The sequence below is a fragment of the Rutilus rutilus genome (genome assembly GCF_951802725.1).
Source record: "Rutilus rutilus genome assembly, chromosome: 1".
Taxonomy (NCBI): Eukaryota; Metazoa; Chordata; class Actinopteri; order Cypriniformes; family Leuciscidae; genus Rutilus; species Rutilus rutilus.
In genome coordinates this window covers 72561954-72581146 of record NC_140209.1, presented here as the reverse complement: position 1 = coordinate 72581146, position 19193 = coordinate 72561954, and the positions used below count along the sequence as shown (strand labels likewise).

Genomic DNA, 19193 nt, shown 5'->3' with positions numbered 1-19193 from the left:
CTCCCAGAATGCACTTGCTTCGCTGCCTTAGGAGGCCACGCCTACCGGTAAGAGTGCGCAGTTGAAAACAACAAGGCTAACTTAGCCTACGTGATGAGTTTGCCAGGGATCTCTAGAGATCGCCCAAAATGTCCGGGATTCGGCTTTTGCGTTCTACAGTCGCCATTCATTCATCATGTTTACTGTGGCGAGCAGGACGAGGCTGACGGCCGCGGGAGAATGGCGCGAGGCCGGTGGCGTCATTACTGAGACGCGCCAGGTCTCCCATCTCTCACGGAGCAGCGGGAATTTTCTTAGCAAGGGTAAAACGCACATCAACCGATCACTTGTTTAGCGTTCATGTAAACACTACATTCAGATTCACCAATCAGAATGAATTCAGTTAGATTGAAACAAAAGGTGTGCATGTAAACAATGAATGGCGACCGCAGAACGCAAAAGCTTAATCCCGGACATTTTGAACGATCTCGCCCACCAGACAAGTCCGGGAAAAGGAAGATGGTAACCCCTACTTACTCAGCTTTCTCCTATATTCAGCTTTCTCCACAGACCACAGAACAAGAGCCTGCTAACTTATCTTCCAAAGAAAGACGGCTGACACTGTGTACATTATGTGAGTGAGATCCCTCTAGTCTATGGGCGGGCTGAAAACATGCGGAACAACGCCATCTACTGGCTGTAGTCTTTAGCCTCTGGCCAGCAAATCCTCCGATGACGCAAAATGACGATTTTTGCGTCATCAGAGGATTTTTTCCAGACAAAAAATACATAAATCTCTTGTCTCAGGGGGATATGAGGGTGGAAAGCACGGTAATTCGAAAATACTACAGGTTTTCTACTATTACAAAGCTTAATGCTAAATCCTGAAGTATCCCTTTAAGTCGTGTCCTCAAGATCCTATGTTGAGTTTGAGACCCCTGATGTAGTTGTACAAAGTAATACTAGGTTCCCATTATTCTCTTTCTTTGCACTGAGTAATTTACTAACACAAACATGTTTAGATTTTTGCATGACAGGGCAGCTCTTATGAAAATGCTAAATGTACATTTATTATTTATTATTAGGCTACATTAGTTTGTCTCTCTCTGTGCCCATTTTAATGAAGCTAAATTCTAAATAAAACTGTTTTCATTGGTATTTTTTATATTTTATATGAAATAGTGACTGAAACGCGACCCAATAAACATAACCAGCTCTGATAATCGAGCCGTCGTCTGATGAAATCAAATACACATAAGATAAAGACAATATTTGTGTTGTGATTTCAACATAACATACCAATGAGTTAATTATTTACACTTGAGGGGCTGTATGAAACCATCTTGTGGTTCGGGAATTTGAGTCTACAATTATCTTACCCACTTCATGACGTCTGAAAAGATGCCTTGCCAATAGTATGCGCTTGCAATCTTATTGCATGTCCTTGTTCTCCCCTGATGCCCACCTGTAGCTGGGCTGTCATGGCAGTCCCAAAGGACTCGTTCCTTCTAGGGCTGTCAAAATTTCTCAAAAATTACGTTCGAATATTCCCTCTAAAAAACACACGAATATTCGAACTATTCGAACATCTGGTTGCGCATTTTGTTAATGACGCGCATTACGTCAATAACAGGACGAATTAATACAAAGAGACATAACTACTTGTATAGGTAGTTAATTTAAGTTTAAACATATTTGACAATGTATTACCAACACAAAACCAAGTAAATAAACTAATGGCCAAGACCGCAGACCTCCCTCACTTATGAAGGTAAATCAGTAGCAAAACTCGAGAGCACGTAAATGTGAATTTGAGAACTTGTACAATAAATATTTGTACTTGTACATGAACATTTACACTCACAGCTCCAATGTGAAAACCTGTAAAATAAAAATCTGAAGTTGAATGTTGAAATTTGCACTCGCAAACAATAGTCACAAACCTGTATTCTGAATTTGAAGCTGCAGACAAGTAGACACAAATGTGTAAAATGCCATTCACAGAAATACAACGACAGACACAAACTTGTAATATATATTTTGCGTTTAATCTTATGTTCACATTCGCGGTACTTCCTCAATTAGGCACTTACAACTTCTCAAATCTGTCACTGCAATTTCAAATTTCGCGCCTTGACTTTTGCTACTCTTTTCACGATATATCAGGTGCAAAACTAACTTGTGCACTTGAAACTGAGAGGCGGTGAGAGAGAAAGGGGGGCGGGAGGAGGGGGGGGGTCAAAGGAGTCGTTTTATTGGTTGGCAGCTAGCCAATGAAATGGGACTTCGATGATGTCACGAAACTCGTGTGCACTGAAACGTTAACATGGCTTAATGATTAGACTGATATTAAAAGAAATAAACGATATTATCAAACTCAGTAAACACAATGCTTATAATGCATACTACAGAAAAGCAGATGAGCACAGAATATGACGAAAGAAAGCAAATGTGTGTTCAGTGCAAATAAACTTGCTGCCTGTGTTTTATTAATAATTTAACCATTAAGTCCATTAAGCCTTATTAAGCGTTTTCTTGGTTTTCATACTACAGAAAAGCAGATGAGCACAGAATATGAACACAACGCGTTTAATTGAGACAGTGGTATTAAAAGACCAAACTCAGGAAACACCATACAAATAAAGCAAAGCAATTGAGCTCTGAATATGGATGCAACGAGTTTAATTGTACGTTTTCCTCCCACAGAAAACCAAGAAAACGCTTAATAAGGCTTAATGGACCAACAGTCCTTCACAGAGACCTCAAACAGAAAGCACAAAGCCTTTCTTTAAAGTGAATTTCGTTGTTTTATTAATTGTATCTTAATTTTAATCAATGTTTCATCTGGATTTAATAAGTAAATATAGTAGAAAATAGATAATCATGACACGGAGGCGCGGGCGAGTGAACTGGACTCTTGTCTCAAAAATGAACCGAAACTCAGCGTAAGCCGTAAGGTAGCCTTATGCTACACTTGTTTATTAATAAACAATTAAAATATATCCTTGCTATATTTGACATTAATAATCATTACTTTTGCCGGTTCTTTGTGACAGCTTTTAGATGCTTTGTTGGCAGCGCCACCCACATGTTGAACGTGTCACACCGCATCAGCACCGAAAACATGATTTTTTTCAAATCTAAAATCAAAAATCGTGATACGAACCGAATCGTAGGTTTGGTCTATCGTTACAGCCCTAGTAAGATGAGAAAGCAAGAGTTTATGGTAAACTCCTCCGGTGGCCCCTTAAATAAAAAACGAACAGTCCCTAAAACAGCTCACATTAGCTACAAGTTATCGCGAGAACAGATTTAGATCAGGTATACTACTGGCATACTTATTGGGTCCTCAGCCCGGACCCATCACTATAGAGTTACCTCTTTGTCTCTTCATCATCTGGGTCCAGCAGGGCGGGGATTATGCAGCTCATTTACATTTAAGGTGGTACACACCAAAACAGCTTTTTTTAAAACAGGCCCCAAAAATGACATTTTCAAATGGTTATAATAAATTAACTGTGTATTTTGTGCTCAAACTTCACAAATACATTCTGGGGACACCCAAGACCAATATTACATCTTGTAAAAAGGGGCATAATAGGTGCCCTTTAAGTGTTGTTTACAACCTCTTACAGAAATATTAAGTGTTGTTTACGACCTCTTACAAGGGTAAATCCAGATTCATTTGAACTGGATTCATACACGAAACAGGGCCATGGCTTGATTGGCAGAAAGGCTGGTTTCTGATGTGTGTCTCGATCCTCCACCTTGCATATTGAAGAATCTTTTTGAATTCTTTGTTGTGGGCTTGCAGTGAAATCCTCTGAATCCCCTTGCTTTTGCATATGAACCTGTTTTCCGAAAAAGGAGGGGTGGATTAACTTAGCAAACATTTTATTAATATTAGGCTACTATTATTTAATTTTAATTATGGCAATAAATAAATGTAATCTCACCTTACGGCTCTGTGCGATATCATTCATGGTGTTTAGCAATTCTTGCTCCAGAGATTGTCTGAACTCCAGGTGTAATTTCTTATTTTCTTTGATCTCATCACTTTCCATCATTTCATGGTATTCTTCTTCAGTCTGGGAAACAAACTTGAATATACATAACTTGAACATAAAAACTGTATATAATCAACAGGATATATATTATATTTACAATGTAAACACCTTAAAATATCTGGAATCTATAGACCTTATGTGCCAGAGAAACAAGCATGTAGCCATCTTTAGAAGGTTGTCTTTGAACTTCAAGAGTTATCAAAAGTTATCACGAGCATTGTAATGTTTGAAGCGGATGTCATAACAAATGTCAGTAGACCGGGAAGAGTTTAAAACGAGCGGTTCATAAATCCGTAAGATCTTACCTTCATGCTGTGGAAATACAAACCGAAAGACAAAGTGCAAGGAGCGAAGCACTAAAAAGGGACTGGACTACAGATGATCTGTAGTATTCAGTATGTTGAGACTAATAGTTTCATCTTATTATCTCAGTGATCCTTGAATTTGATTGGGCGAGTGGCGCTCCAATTCAGTCCAACAGCACTGGGACTGTTCAGTGTTCGTGTCACAACATTTATCAACATTTCGTTTTTAGCTGTGCATTTCACACAGACTGTCATTCTTTTTAGCGTCAAGTGACTGTTTTATGAGTGAGTCAATGAATCATTCACCCGATTCAAAAATATGAATTCACTACTGCGTGTTGCTTGGAGTCGCAACAATCGATCCTGCTTTTGGCTTTGTTTGAAATTGCTGTCATTGACTCAATACAAACCTCTTTTTCAATTAAATGCTATAAGATATATGTGACATAAATGTATAAATGTATTTATGACCTCACCGGCTCTTCAAAATATTCTCCAAGCTTAAAGGTTTCCATTCCAGGGAAAACCATCTCACGCTGGAACAGGTCCCTCATATTTTTGGCTACGAGGTGCAAAAGCTCATCCTCGTAGGCAAAGACCCTTCCATCTTCCCCCAACAAAAGCACCAACTGAAGACCAAATGCATCACATGGGAAGTCATCAATGGCACCAATCACCTCCATTTCCATCCGTTCTGGCAGGTAATAATCTTTCCAGGCTTCAAGCTGTTCTTCGTCCCCTTCGTACACTGTTCCATCCTGCCCACAAATTCTCAGAGTAGAACTTCTTGGTTTCACGAGAGGAATCGTCAAGTCACGGTTACGCTTTACGAAATTTGCAATCCCACAGAGGTCCACAGCATCTGAAGCAAAATTATTATTATCATTATTATAAGTTAATTAGTAATAAAGAAACATAATATGCAAACACCGACGTCACGCACATGCGCATCACGTGTTCAGTTCATAGGTATGCGAGTTTGAATATATATGTGCGCAGGCATGTAGTCTTTTTTCACAAACTAGAATTTGATATTCTAGGTATTATCAACTGGCCGGAATATTGAGATCGCAATAGACGTGAAGGACTATACTGCGTTAAGAGCTCGCTCAAGTACTGTGGAGCTAAACCATTTAGTGCTTTGTAAGTAATCAGCAATATTTTAAAATTGATACGATGTTTAATAGGGAGCCAATGCAGTTTTGACAGAACTGGGCTAATATGGTCATACTTCCTGGTTCTGGTAGGCAGGGGCGTAGTTTGTGGGGGAGACGGGGGGGGGGAGATAACCCCCCCAATATTTAAATCTATGCATTACATCCGACCTGGCCTTCAACAGTAACATGTATATTAAATGCAATTGTGCCTTTGTACTCAGAAATATATGATGTTTTGCATGTCCTTTGACATCAGTCATTTATATTACATGTACTTAGGGTCACCTTTCTTCCATTGGAGCCATTTGAATCCTTAGTCTCTTTATGAATATTTGATGTAGAAACTCACATTTGTCCAAGTGCTTATCCAGGAGGGACACATCGTCTCTAGACGAGGTTTGCTGAAATCGCAGGTTCTTCCAAATGTAAGAGGCATGTTTTGGAATCTCTCGCACTTTACAGTAATGCTCTGTATATACGTTCTGTGCAACCGTTACAGATCTTATTACTGGTAAAGATCTGCTTTCAGTATTTGCACACGTGCTCTACACAGTCCCATTACCACAAAATGGAGAGTCTCCAAAACATGACAACATTGTAGTCGATAAGCGGGCGATTGCTTTCTTTAATGCAGTGTGTCTGTCAGTGAACAGCAGACAATCCATTACAGCTTCAAACATTGAGAGTAATGGCAGATTGCAATCCCAGTCATCCTTGTGTTTCAAGTAGCCATCTTAAAAGAGTTTAATGCATATATTTTCTTTCCTAAGACTATCTTTGGTGATTATTTTAATGAGATTTTCAAAGAAATATTATGCTGTTAAAACAGAGGGAATGTTTATCCATGCTGAAACATGTTTTACTTGTCCTTACCTTCTTTAACAAATGACAAAAAATTCTGCTTGATTTTTTCTGGTGATCTAATGGAAAAAAATGGGATGAAATTATATAACCGTCATATTTCAAGGTAATTTGTAAAAACAGCAAAATGAGAACAAAAGTATTTTGCATCTGAATTTCATAAGCTGAGAAACTTTCATGTTAATGATTAAGTGTAACTAGGTGGGAAAGTAAGAGGGCAACAATCTAAATTATGCACAGTGCGAATAGCTACTGATAGCAAAAAAAAGCTACTGATAGCATTTGCACATCCATCTTTTTTATAGCTAGTCTCAGTGAAACAATTCCCTTATTCCCACCCTGTCCTTCAAAATGAAGAGTGACGGCACAATTTTGCACTTACTCGTTTGTCATGCTTCAAACTGTGTTTTCAAGCCTGAAGAATTCTTAACGTTGTACTAAATGTATAAGAAAATAAAATTTACAACAATTTAATAATGATTGTGTGATTATCACGAGATGCACACACAAAAAGGTAAGGTCCAAGTGCAGTTTAATGGGGTAATCACAATCCAGCAAGGCAAAAGGTCAAAATCCATGCAAAGACAGTCCAAAACAAGAAACAAACACAGAAGTGAAGACTGACATTAAACAAGGACTCCCTGACAATGACTGAACAGACAGGGTATAAATAGACAGATATAAACAATGTGAGTGGAAACAGCTGAGTGCAATGAACAGTGATGAGTACAGACAAAGGATGATAGGAAATGTAGTTCCTGATGTGGTGACAGTAAGGGGAAGAGACCTCTAGTGGACACCCAGGGAACACCAACCAGACACTGTGACAGTGATGAACATTGAGTAATAGAATACATTTGCCTTTATATGCTGAATTATTTAAAGGTAAATTTAGCTGTGCAAGATCATATTTATTAAATCAAAATTAGAATTAGTATATCTTTGGAGAAAATAAAAAAGCTATTGCTGATCAGGCCAGTAGCACCTCACTGCAGTACACGAGATCCAGGGGGCGGAGTTGGATCCAGATAAGGGGTGATGATTGGTAGGTTTAGGGATCAAAGGATGGAGATGGGTAGGTTTAGGTATATGTAAGGTGGGTTAGGGTTAGGGATTTCGTGTTCTGCAGTGTGGACCATCTCGATCAGGCTACATATTGTATGTGCTCTCAGATACATGAATAAAAAAAGACCAACAAACAGAGTATTTGGATTTAAATGACTAGATAACTTTCGTATTATTTCCTGTGAATCATACCTGGTTCAGGAGGACAGGCAGGGTGTTGTGGAAGTTGTCCTAGATTACAATAATAATTGAAAATATTTTTTATCATATAAGTGAAGCTTATTCTAGGCCTATTGCTTTTGTTTTTACCTTTTATTTTATTAGGACTACAGTTCAGTTATTTCAAACTACAAAATGTCCCAGGTTACGAATGTAACCATGGTTCCCTGAAAAGGGAACAAGACGCTGTGTTGTATGACGACACACTAGGGAACACCTTCAACATGACTAGGCCTGAAGCACATGTGCAACTTAGTCCAAATTCTGACTTGTGCAACAACATCCCGTGAAGTTGAGACCAAGTGACAAGTGACTTAGGCAGCATTAAACTGCAAGTCGTAATGCACAGATCAGATATTTTGACCATATCAGATTTTTAGCCTGCATGTTTACATTCACTTTAGATAGGACTGGTATCCGATATCTATGTTTACATTCATTCCCGCCCAAAATTATTTCCGGTGATCGTTTTACTATGCACATGGTAGACCCTGATTTTGATTGGCCGTGCTATTAACATTTATATAATTTTTTCTTTTTTTTTCTTTACAATGATGTAAATATAAAGTTCCAACCTCAATAAAAAGCTGTAAGTGTGCGCACACAGGCACGTCTGTCTCATAATACAACATAACGCTGAAGGCGTTCCCTAGAGTGTCATCATACGACGCAGTGCGAGTTCCCTTGAAAGGAAATCATTGTTCTTCCTTTATGTAACTTAAAATTTCATGTAACAATGTTGCATTTGATTTAAGTAAATGTACAGTTTAGTTTTTATTATAAAAAAAAAAAAAATGCATTTAGAGTGATTAACTTGGAATCCAACTTAAACCTTAAATGGCACATGCAATATGGTTTCTATAGCAACCTTTCAAAATGACATAAGCCTATTTTTAAGAGTGTAAATCATTTGAAATAAACATCCAAACCTGGCAGAAAAGTTGGAAATGTGTACAGTGGATGAGGCACAGTACACTGGACACAGTCCTGCAATAACAGAATACATTACATAAAAGAAAAACAAAACATACCGTATGCCTCTTTTACATAAGTCACTTTGATATATTTGTCATATTTCAAAGAAATTACTGGCAACATATTTTAATAAGAAAAAAATCTTATTGTACAGTTGCACTGGGGTCAGTGTATAATAATCTATTTTAAATGCAGTTACCTTAACTCCTTAAACATGTTTATCATTTCATATACATATACATATACATATGGTAAACTAAAATGAGAACTAGTACTCCTTGAGTACTTAAATGTCCACCGCTACGATTACAGCAAAGATTCAAAACCGGTTCTGCCTGATGAACAATGCGAACACTGTTTTCTCTTTCTTTTTTCAATTACATTATAATTCAATTTCCTGAATTTCCATAATATGTCAGTATTTCGAAATGAATGAGGTTTTTATACACGAATACATGGAATAAAGGCAAAAACAGAATACAGAATGTTTTATCAAGTATCCTAAAATGTGTTTTTATGTGTCAACATAAAATAAATAATTAAATGAACTCTTTGTATTTAAGACATAAACAATATTTAGTGTGTTTAAGGCTGAGCAACTACACACTATACACTGCTTTTTACATTTTATATATCTGTAATGCCCCCAATGGCTTTTTATAATCAATTTAATCGGATAAACAAGACATTTTTCTTTTTAAAGTTTTTATCAAAAACATAGACAGAATAATTAAGTGTTTGGTTTGGTTTGCTATAGAGTAGACAAAATATGTAGAATCTATTGAAAAATGTAAAAACTTACCTAACTTTTCTCACAAGACAATTTTGTTGGTTAGTTGTACAGTATAAAATCTATGAGTAGTTACAAGAAAAAAAGTACCTTAGAGGTGTGGCTGTTTTCCAACCAGTTTTCATAAAGGTGGAGCTCTCGAAAGGTGAGGTGCGCATGTAATTACATTTACGTCACCTATTTGATTCAGGAAGAATGTCCTACACCCAACATAAACATCAACTGAAAATTAATAACTGGTTTCGTCAAATTTCAAGAATGCTCTGAAATAAATTGCAGAACATGCCAGGAACACAAAGACTGAATCATTTCATTGATATAATAATTGTAATGTTTGAGCTGTTTGTTTGCTTGTTTACAGTTTTATCATTGTCTAGGCAAGTTTATCCGTATTATTTTGTATTTTTTTTCATGTATAGGTGGGGGGTGGGTGTCTTTAAATTGTCTAAAAACTGTTGGGCTTGTTATGTATTATTTATTTATTTAAATTACATTTGCTGGCAAGAATAATAGTTTGTTATTTGCAGATTATATTATTATATGAGTCATTCCCTTTCTTTCTCTCACTTTTCCTGTACTCTACTGTAAAATAAAGGCAAAAACAAACTCTTGTACATATTAAACAGAATACTCTATTTTGTTAGCAGTAACATCTTATTTTTACAATTACACAGTAGATCATAGAATATTATTAACCGTATCCAATGATATGGAAAATACATTGTATGTATAGTATTAGAGCTTAAATGAAAGGGAATGACCTTTAGACATTGTTTAACCAGAAGAGGTGTGGCTTGTACTGCAGAACATTTGCAAGGCAAACTAAGAAGAAAAACATTTGCAAGGCAAACTAAGAAGAACAATGCACGCCACGTACCAGTTTAAACCGGTTTGAACTCTGTATAGGGTTACAAAATGTAAGTCACGCAATCAATAAAGAGAAAATTAAGACAGAAGCTTGTATGCCAACGACACTGATTATCAATACAATGTGCTAAAAACATGATCAATTGCAGTGTTTCTCATTGAATTTCAGTGGAAATAATTTTACTCTATATGGGACCTTTAATTTTAAATGTGTGGCTTAAAACATACATAGAATGTCATAGTTGTTCATACAGCTAGCATTAGCAAGGGTTCCCTGGTACAGTCTTTTAAAATGTTCCGTTTTCCAGGAGTATAATTTCTGATTTTGATATTCTCTCGTTTGAACTGATCATTAAACAGGAGTTTGCTCAAGCACTCTCTGCACAATTGCCATAAGAAGGGCCAGTCCCATCAGTAAAACCCTTAAACTCAGTCTCACATCAAAGTCATTACAATACGCAAGGATTTAACAATTGTCTAATTGGTATTGTACATGTGTACTCAAAGAAAATCCTGCAGCTTTTACTCCTACCGCTGTCATTGGACATTGCCTTAACTCCTGTACTGTCTCACTGACACTATTGTGATATTTGTAAATCAGTCTGACGTCCCACTCACTGCCAAAAGGTTTATATTAACCTGTTTGCTTGAAAGTGTGTATGATCAAATGGAAGCTAGCACTGGTCTTTCAGGCAGTGTGTGTATCCGTGTCAGTGTTTCCTTGCACCAGTTGACACTTGATATGTCCGTCATTTCCATGGGTGAGCACTGTTAAAAAATAACTGTGAAATTAATGGTACAAAAACGACAGCTGTAGTTGCCAGTATTTTAACGTAAAACATACAATAGTAACCTTTTAGTTTTCACGGGACAACCCTTACATATCATAAAGTTAAACATAATCATTCAATTTCACTAAAGTATTAGGCTGCGTCTCATTTCTCTGTCTTACCCCTTACTCTTACCCCTTCCCCTCGGTTTTGCGCGTTCATGTGAGGGGAAGTGGTGTCCCAATTCTCATTTTGATTAAGGGCTAGGGCCAAGGCGTAGGGCTACATAGCCCTTGAAACGAAGTTTGCGGAGGACCACACTTGAAAGAGAGGGGTAGGAATTTCTCGGAAGTGAGTCGCACAAATGTATGTATTTTCAGCAGTTTAATGACACTCGTTTTTTATGATACCTTTAATAAAACGTTCAAGCGGTTTTAATTGTAATGTTTTTGTTTTGAATCACTAGTTAACCGCAAGCTAGCAGCTATACGCTATTTGCCGTTTGCTAATGTTTTGCTTATGGTGTTGCCGGCGCCGCCGTTAAATACAATGAAACAATGTCTTTGACTGATGGCACACAAGCGTGCAAAGATAAAGAGAGACCAGGCAATCGATATCACAACCCGAGACGACGGCATCTTCGTTTGTTTATGTCAACGCGTATCGCCTCTGTTGACGTAGCAGCCAGCTAGCGGAAAGGGAAGATGACGCAAATGGTAATCGAGTGGTGTCTCATTTCTTAGAGGAACGTTCTTCCCCCTGCCCCCCTTCACTCGGTATCGAAGGGCAAGGGGAAGACGCAGACAAAGGGGTAGGGGAAGGGGAAGGGGTAAGACAGAGAAATGAAATTGGCCCTTAAAGTCTGCTTTATACCTTTGTAATATACTGATAACCATCAAAATAGTATACAATATATGAGTAATATCCTACAGTGATGTCACATGACAAACATTGAGCATTAATTCAGCACAGCAGGTTGTTAACTTACAGTACAAATGTGCTAACCATTTTATTTTTTATCTGGAAACCTGAGTTAAAATGTCCTACCTTTCGACTGTCCAACAGTCTTGATCTAACCCATAAAAATTCAGTTTGAATTAACTTGAAATCAGTTGATTAGATTTTATTTTGCTTGACAAAAAAAAAAAAGTGTACACTGAAAAATGTTTGACAACACAGCAAAATCCCCAGTGTTAAATTAACACTCCTCAGTGTCATATGTGTCCACACTACAGGGTGTTAAAATTAACACTGAAGCAGTGTTGAAATTAATGAGATAATTAAGTGATTAATTAAGTGATGATTGGCCATTAGTGGTGACACCTGATGTTAATAAGCAGAATCATTGACGGAAAGAGAAAAAACAATAACAGAAAAAAGAGAAACACAAGAACTATAACTGACTTCGAGTCATTACACATTGTTGCACTTATTATTACCAGTTCGACTTTATTTCTGTCATACATCGACAAAAGTTATTGAGATTCAATAGAAGTTTAGACGGTAATGTTTTATGGAATTTTTCATGTCAAGTCACCATCAGTGTTTGCTTTAGTTGGGCTCTTGACCTTTTTCATTTTTTAATGTTAGTTTTTCTCTGACTGTTCCAACATTGTGTTTATAAAGCACATTTGTTACTGCAAGAGAAAACATGACCTGCTCAGAATGTGTTTTGGTGATAATGACATTATCAGCATGTAGTGACATGATTCACTGATATCATTCAAATCATTGAACATACGCTTGTCTCGGTTTAATATTGGTGATTGTAGCCCTGAGATTCTACAGTTTGAGATCCAATAACAATATGAACAATTTTGAAAAAACTTTGAGCACAGACTCTATTGTGTTTAAACACACAGACATCAAGAATCAGCATATGAATCTCAACAATGGTCACCATTGTCACCAATTATTGTCACAATAAACAAACTAGTGACCAGAGGTGGGAAATCCAGGGCCCAATGAGTAGAACTCCTGCCATATGTTTATTCCACCCATGAACTCAGTCAGCTGATTTCACTAATTAGTGAATTCACTCCTGTCTGAATTAGCAAATCCAGGGCTGCGTTCAGCCCCGACAAAACGTTGCACAACGTTTTTTAAACAGAAACGGTGATGCGTTGAACACACTGTTCTGATGACGCAAGAGTTGCAACTATGGCAGCTGAGAAGGCCATTCTTTGTGTTCTTTGTGAAGAATTTTCTGAGCCTGATGAAGTCGGTATAAATATGTGTTTAATACTACAAAATATGCCCGATGTTACAGTTACTACAGTTACTGCACTTGCCGCCCAGAACAAAAGAGAACATCCCAAACGAGTGAAGGGATTTGTGGAAACTGAAACTGAAGCACACTCTTACCTAATTCAGACTATAACACATCTATTTAGCCTCACATACTGACTTTATTTGTTGGTCATACTGTTTTAATACCCTGTATTTTCTTTCTCATTTTTAGGAAAAGCACTTAATTACCATTGTTTATTTCTATACCAATACACTTGCAATGAAGCTAAAAATATAAACAACTACATCATTATTGATATCCTATATTTTTTACAATAAAACTTTCGACAAACATGTCTTCTAATATCCTCAGTTTTTGCGTATACCGAGCTGCATCGAACACATTTGTAAATTACTTTCCTTGAACCCATTGTGCGAGTTCACTTTAATACCGCGTGCTTTATATACATGCTGTTGCTGATTGGACTGCAGTTCTGACACACCCACCAAACAAGAGAAAACGTATCTCAAACCCCGTTGCACACCGGTGCATGCCGTTTCCAGGAAACATGACGTTCAACCCGGAAACCGTAGCAAAACGTTGCGCACCGTTTTGAATTTGAACATGCCCCAGGTGATTGGAACAAAATTATGTTTTATTAACAAAGTTCGGGAGGAGCAGGTTCAGAGAAATAACCAAATTATGCACAGCTGGAGATTAATCAGTAATCAACTCAATGACAGAGTATAAATTCACAGCAGACCTATTTCTGTTCATTGAAAGTTTGTCAGCATTTGGCTGCGCCCTATTTTCCCAACATGTCCAAACCAAGCTCTCCCATCCGATGAAGGAATTTTCCGTCCTTTTGGAATATTTGGCAGAATCCTCGGGTGTTATATCGCGGGCGTCAAGCCAAATAAACGGGTCCTTGCCATCAAAGGCGAAATACCAGCGATCTTCTTCCGCATTTTTTCGAAACCAGATCATTCTAGTAACTTTTTTCCTGCTATGGGGAATGGTCATAAGGATTGCAAAGCACCACGCTCGCGTTTCGGGAAATGCCGCCCCCTTCACGCGAAAGAACGGGCTTCTCCAGCAGGTCTAGGCCGAAGCCGCAGGCCCTCAAAGAGCAGCGCCGCAGATTCAGTACCGGTCGGCCAGCCTACGCTCTCAACCCCGTTGGCTGAACTCCGCGAGCGCTCTGCTCCGTGGTTAAATTTCGCATCGCATTCAGTTGTTCAGTTATGACGAGGGGAACACATTTTAAATGGTGTCGGTCCAAATTACTTTCTGTCATTAACGCGCTGCTTTCTTGTGGCTAAAACTCACAAGTACAGTAGCTCGCGGCCTCGTGCATTACGTGCTGAATGCATGCGCTCAGAATCTTTAACACTTATATCGTTAACTAGGTCCTGCAATTCATCTGCATAAATCGCGTAGAAACTTAAGTTATAGCATAAATGTTTTTATACATGGTTACAATCAATGTGCTTCACACCAATAGTTTAGTGATCCTTAAATGAAACAAAATTAAAACAAACACAAAGTGCCTAAACTAAATTCATGCAAAGCGTCGTCTTTCACGTAAGCTGTCTCCTTAGAAACCAGCAACAGATAAACAAACAATCGTTATCTAAATCAGAGTGTACTTTGACGTTGTTAATTATCAAACGTTCAATAATTGATCTTTCAGCCCTGCACAGTTTGGCTAAGCTCTGGATTCCAAATGCAGGTTAAAACCATGGGTTCAGCCTCATCGAATTCTGGCCATTAATTTGAACACAGTTGATCTCCAGTCCTCACGGCAAAGAATGAATGAATAAATAAATAAATAAATAAATAGGACTTTCGGATCTCGTCCACCTCTCAGACAGTCAATATCATTCTAAGCAGACTGATATCTGTGCTCGGCCACTTAAACAACAGAAATGCATAATCCTGTGTGGCATGAGTTACACTGCAGCTTTAAGGAAACCGACTACGCCACTCTGACATCACAGAGAATGATTGATACCCTTTATCTTAAGGCACACAAGTTCGTTGCACTAGTAAGGAACAGAGAAATGCAAATCATACAAAAATAATTCTTTATTACTAAAAGCACACAGGAGTAAACTGGGCGTACCAGGCAAGACTCTCACAGCATCTGCTCATAAAGTATATATGTTATGCAAGCAGAGGATAAATACGGTCATTCAAAAGTCAGTCACTACAAAATGAACATACAATATTACACTCAAAAGCTTTCCAGCTGAGGACTAAAGAACAAGGAACCCAACCACACACTGTAGAGTAACTCTTATCACTCACACACAAGATCCATGCGTCTCACTGCACACAGCACCCAGTGTTCAAACCACCACCAGCACGCTGAAGAAACAAGGGAGGATTCCTGACTGAAGCCCCCAGCATCTAGCAGAAGAAGTTTACAGTTGCACATACACACAAAATCAAGAGACAAAAATATCACAATTGGAATGAATCAAAACTGAATCAAGTCAATATAAACAAAAACAATAATAATAACAATATTAAACCAAAAACACACTTAACTAGAAACTATAAATCACACTAACACAATCTCAAAAGAAAAAAACAAAGGAAACAAAGAAAATTACTAGCAGCGTCATTCAACACACATAAAACAAACCACACTTGCCAACCAGACTAAATAAAACAAACAAAAAACACAAAACCGTAGGTTGTAGGACAACGGCGATTCCTCGCATTAAATACTGACAAAAAGGCAGAGAGGAAAAATCTCAGACACCTTAGAAGGGAAACACAATGGTTAAACGCCCGCATGAATGCCCAATGTTCTCAACCCAATCAGGAACAGACTCACCCGCCGATAGAACCAGGTCAATCACTTGGAACAAACCACTCTAGATCGCTCGTTGATTCATTTGGATCCTGCAGCGCTGCATTAACTGGTTTGCGTATGCCTGAAACAAGCTAAAATCATACCCACTTTCCCAATCAATGCTTAAGCACACATAACCCATAACTTCCTATGATAAAGACTTACCCGACGATAGAATCAAACACTCTGAACCATATCACTTTTAGATCGCTTGGTCTCGTTTTGATCCTGCAGCGTCGCACGTTTGTTTACATATGCCTGAAATACGCTAAAAACCATACCCACTCGTCAGAATCCTGACCAAACAGTTGGTTCCCACGAACTTACTGCAATAACAGCTTACCAAAAGAAATCATTTCAGGAGCACGCAAAAGCTGGCGTACAGCCGCAGTCAAATCTCCCGCACGTTGGAGGCAAATGGGAACCCCCGGGTCAATCGGAGGTGACGCATGCTTGACAGGAATGGAAATGCGCTATTTATAGCCTGATCGGAAATGACGCGTCACCCAGACTAAAAGGAAATTTGTCGGCGGCAAGCTCTAATTAAATAATTAATATTCATAAAAATGGGAGGAGAGCATCTGGTCACACCTGCAAGGATTTCATCTCTAACCTCCTTTTCATCGCGTCTTAGATTAGCGTAAAAAGATGACCATCAGATCTCCAAGCCCCACTCTCCTCCTCCCTTTGTTCATCCACACTCTGCAGGAGCTCATTTCCTGGTTTCATGTGAGTCTGGCTATTTTTTCCTCTGCCACAGCAGTGATGTTTCCTCTGCTCCCACAGGTTCTCTGTAACTCTGGCTATTTGCTCCATTGCCGCAGCAGTGATATTTTCTTCTGCTACCACAGGTTTTATCTCACTCCGGCTTTTTCTCCATTGCCGCAACAGTGATGTCTCCTCTGCTCCCGTAGAAGCTCTGTTCCCTTAGCTAATCTTGTTTACTGCCACTGCAGTGTTTCCTCTGCTCCCACAGGATTTCCGTTTCTCTCGCTATTTTTCTCCCCTGCCACAGCTGTGATGTCTCCTCTGTTCCTGCAGGGACTGTTTCTCCAGCTAATTCTCTACTGCTTCAGCAGTGATGTCTCCTCTGCTCCTGCAGGAACTGTTTCTCCGGCTAATTCTCCACTGCTTCAGCAGTGATGTCTCCTCTGCTCCCGCAGGGTTTGTTACTCCGACTATTTTCTCCACTGCCACAGCACTGATGTCTCTTCTGCTCCCACAGGTTTTCTGTTACTCCGGCTATTTTCTCCACTGCCACAGCAGTGATGTCTCCTCTGCTCCCGCAGGTTTTGCTACTCCGACTATTTTCTCCACTGCCACAGCACTGATGTTTCTTCTGCTCCCACAGGTTTTCTGTTTCTCCGGCTATTTTCTCCACTGCTACAGCAGTGTTGTCTCCTCTGCTCCCGCAGGTTTTCTGTTACTCCGGCTATTTTCTCCACTGCCACAGCACTGATGTCTCTTCTGCTCCCACAGGTTTTCTGTTTCTCCGGCTATTTTCTCCACTGCTACAGCAGTGATGTCTCCTTTGCTCCTGCAGGAACTGTTTCTCCGGCTAATTCTCCACTGCTTCAGCAGTGATGTCTCCTCTGCTCCCGCAGGTTTTGTTACTCCGACTATTTTCTCCACTGCCACAGCACTGATGTCTCTCTGCTCCCACAGGTTTTCTGTTTCTCCGGCTATTTTCTCCACTGCTACAGCAGTGTTGTCTCCTCTGCTGCTCCCACAGGTTTTCTGTTACTCCGGCTATTTTCTCCACTGCCACAGCACTGATGTCTCTCCTGCTCCCACAGGTTTTCTGTTACTCCGGCTATTTTCTCCACTGCCACAGCAGTGATGTCTCCTTTGCTCCTGCAGGAACTGTTTCTCCGGTAACAAGGCTGTCTCCTCTGCTCCCGCAGGAGCCCTGTTTCTTTAGCTAATCTTGTTTACTGCCACTGCACTTATGTCTCTTCAGCTCCCACAGGAACTCTATTTCTGACTAATTTTCTATACTGCTGTCTCCTCTGCTCCAGCAGGAGCCCTGTTTCTTTAGCTAATCTTGTTTACTGCCACTGCCCTGATGTCTCCTCTGCTCCCGCAGGAACTCTATTTCTGACTAATTTTCTATACTGCTGTAACAAGGCTGTCTCCTGCTCCCGCAAGAGCTCTGTTTCTCTGGCTAATTCTCTACTGCCACAGCAGTAAGGTTTTCCTTCGCTCACATGGGTTTTCTGTTACTGGCTATTTTCTCCCCTGCCGCAGCAGCAATGTCTCCTCTGCTCTTGCAGGAACTGTTTCTCTGGCTAATTCTCTACTGCCACAGCAATGAGGTTCCTTTGCTCCCTCAGGATTTCTGTTTCTCTAGCTACTTTCTCCCCTGCCGCAGTAGTGATGTCTCCTATGCTCCCGCAAGCTCTGTTTCTCTGACTAATTCTCTACTGCCACATCAGTGAGGTTTCCTTTGCTCCCACAGGATTTGTTACTCCAGTTCATTTTCTCTACTGCTAGCAGGGATGTGTCTGCTCCAGCAGGAGAACTGTTTCTCCGGCTAATCTCATCTTCTGCTACAGCCTTTCTCCGTCCAGCGAGCTTCGGTCTCCCAGAGGATGTACTGTAGCATGCATGTAAGTTTTCTCTTCTGTCCAGCGAGCATTGGTCTCCCAGCGGACACTGCATGCATCCATTTTTCTCTCTTCTCTGTCCAGCGAGCATTGGTCTCCCAGCGGACACTGCATGCATCTATGTTTTCTCTTCTCTGCAAGCATCGGTCTCACAGCGGAGGCAGTCCTTCCGTCCAACCTCATAGACTGCACAAATAATTCCAAACGCAAATTCTTCTCGGCGCTCGGCCACCTAAACCATGCTATACACATACTATACACATAATTCCGCAAGGCCGCCCTTTCATCACACACCTCCTCGCCCTAAGTTTATGGATAACTTACTCTAATCAGTGGAATGGCTTAATCTTTTTCTACGATTACATCTCTCTCCCCCTCGATTAAGCTGTTGACCGCTTCTTCCAATCGTCGTCACGGCTTTCCCAGGGGGGAAAGTGGT

The 19193-nt window shown here is 39.6% G+C and overlaps 2 protein-coding genes across 2 annotated transcripts in view; both read right to left on the bottom strand.

Moving 5' to 3' along the window:
* The window catches only part of LOC311305794 (uncharacterized protein), a 1216100-nt gene that overhangs the window by 626019 nt on the left and 570888 nt on the right, over window positions 1–19193 (bottom strand). The window lies entirely within an intron of this gene.
* On the bottom strand, window positions 2008–9494 carry LOC311303812 (uncharacterized protein). Its single transcript, XM_084430491.1, has 9 exons — window positions 9431–9494; window positions 8583–8640; window positions 7627–7665; window positions 6752–6806; window positions 6382–6428; window positions 4828–5213; window positions 3936–4067; window positions 2735–3830; window positions 2008–2498 (listed from the first exon to the last, which is right to left on the bottom strand). Exons 4-8 carry the CDS (start codon window positions 6760–6762, stop codon window positions 3609–3611), a joined length of 798 nt encoding a protein of 265 aa, XP_084286617.1. The 5' UTR covers window positions 6763–6806; window positions 7627–7665; window positions 8583–8640; window positions 9431–9494; the 3' UTR covers window positions 2008–2498; window positions 2735–3608.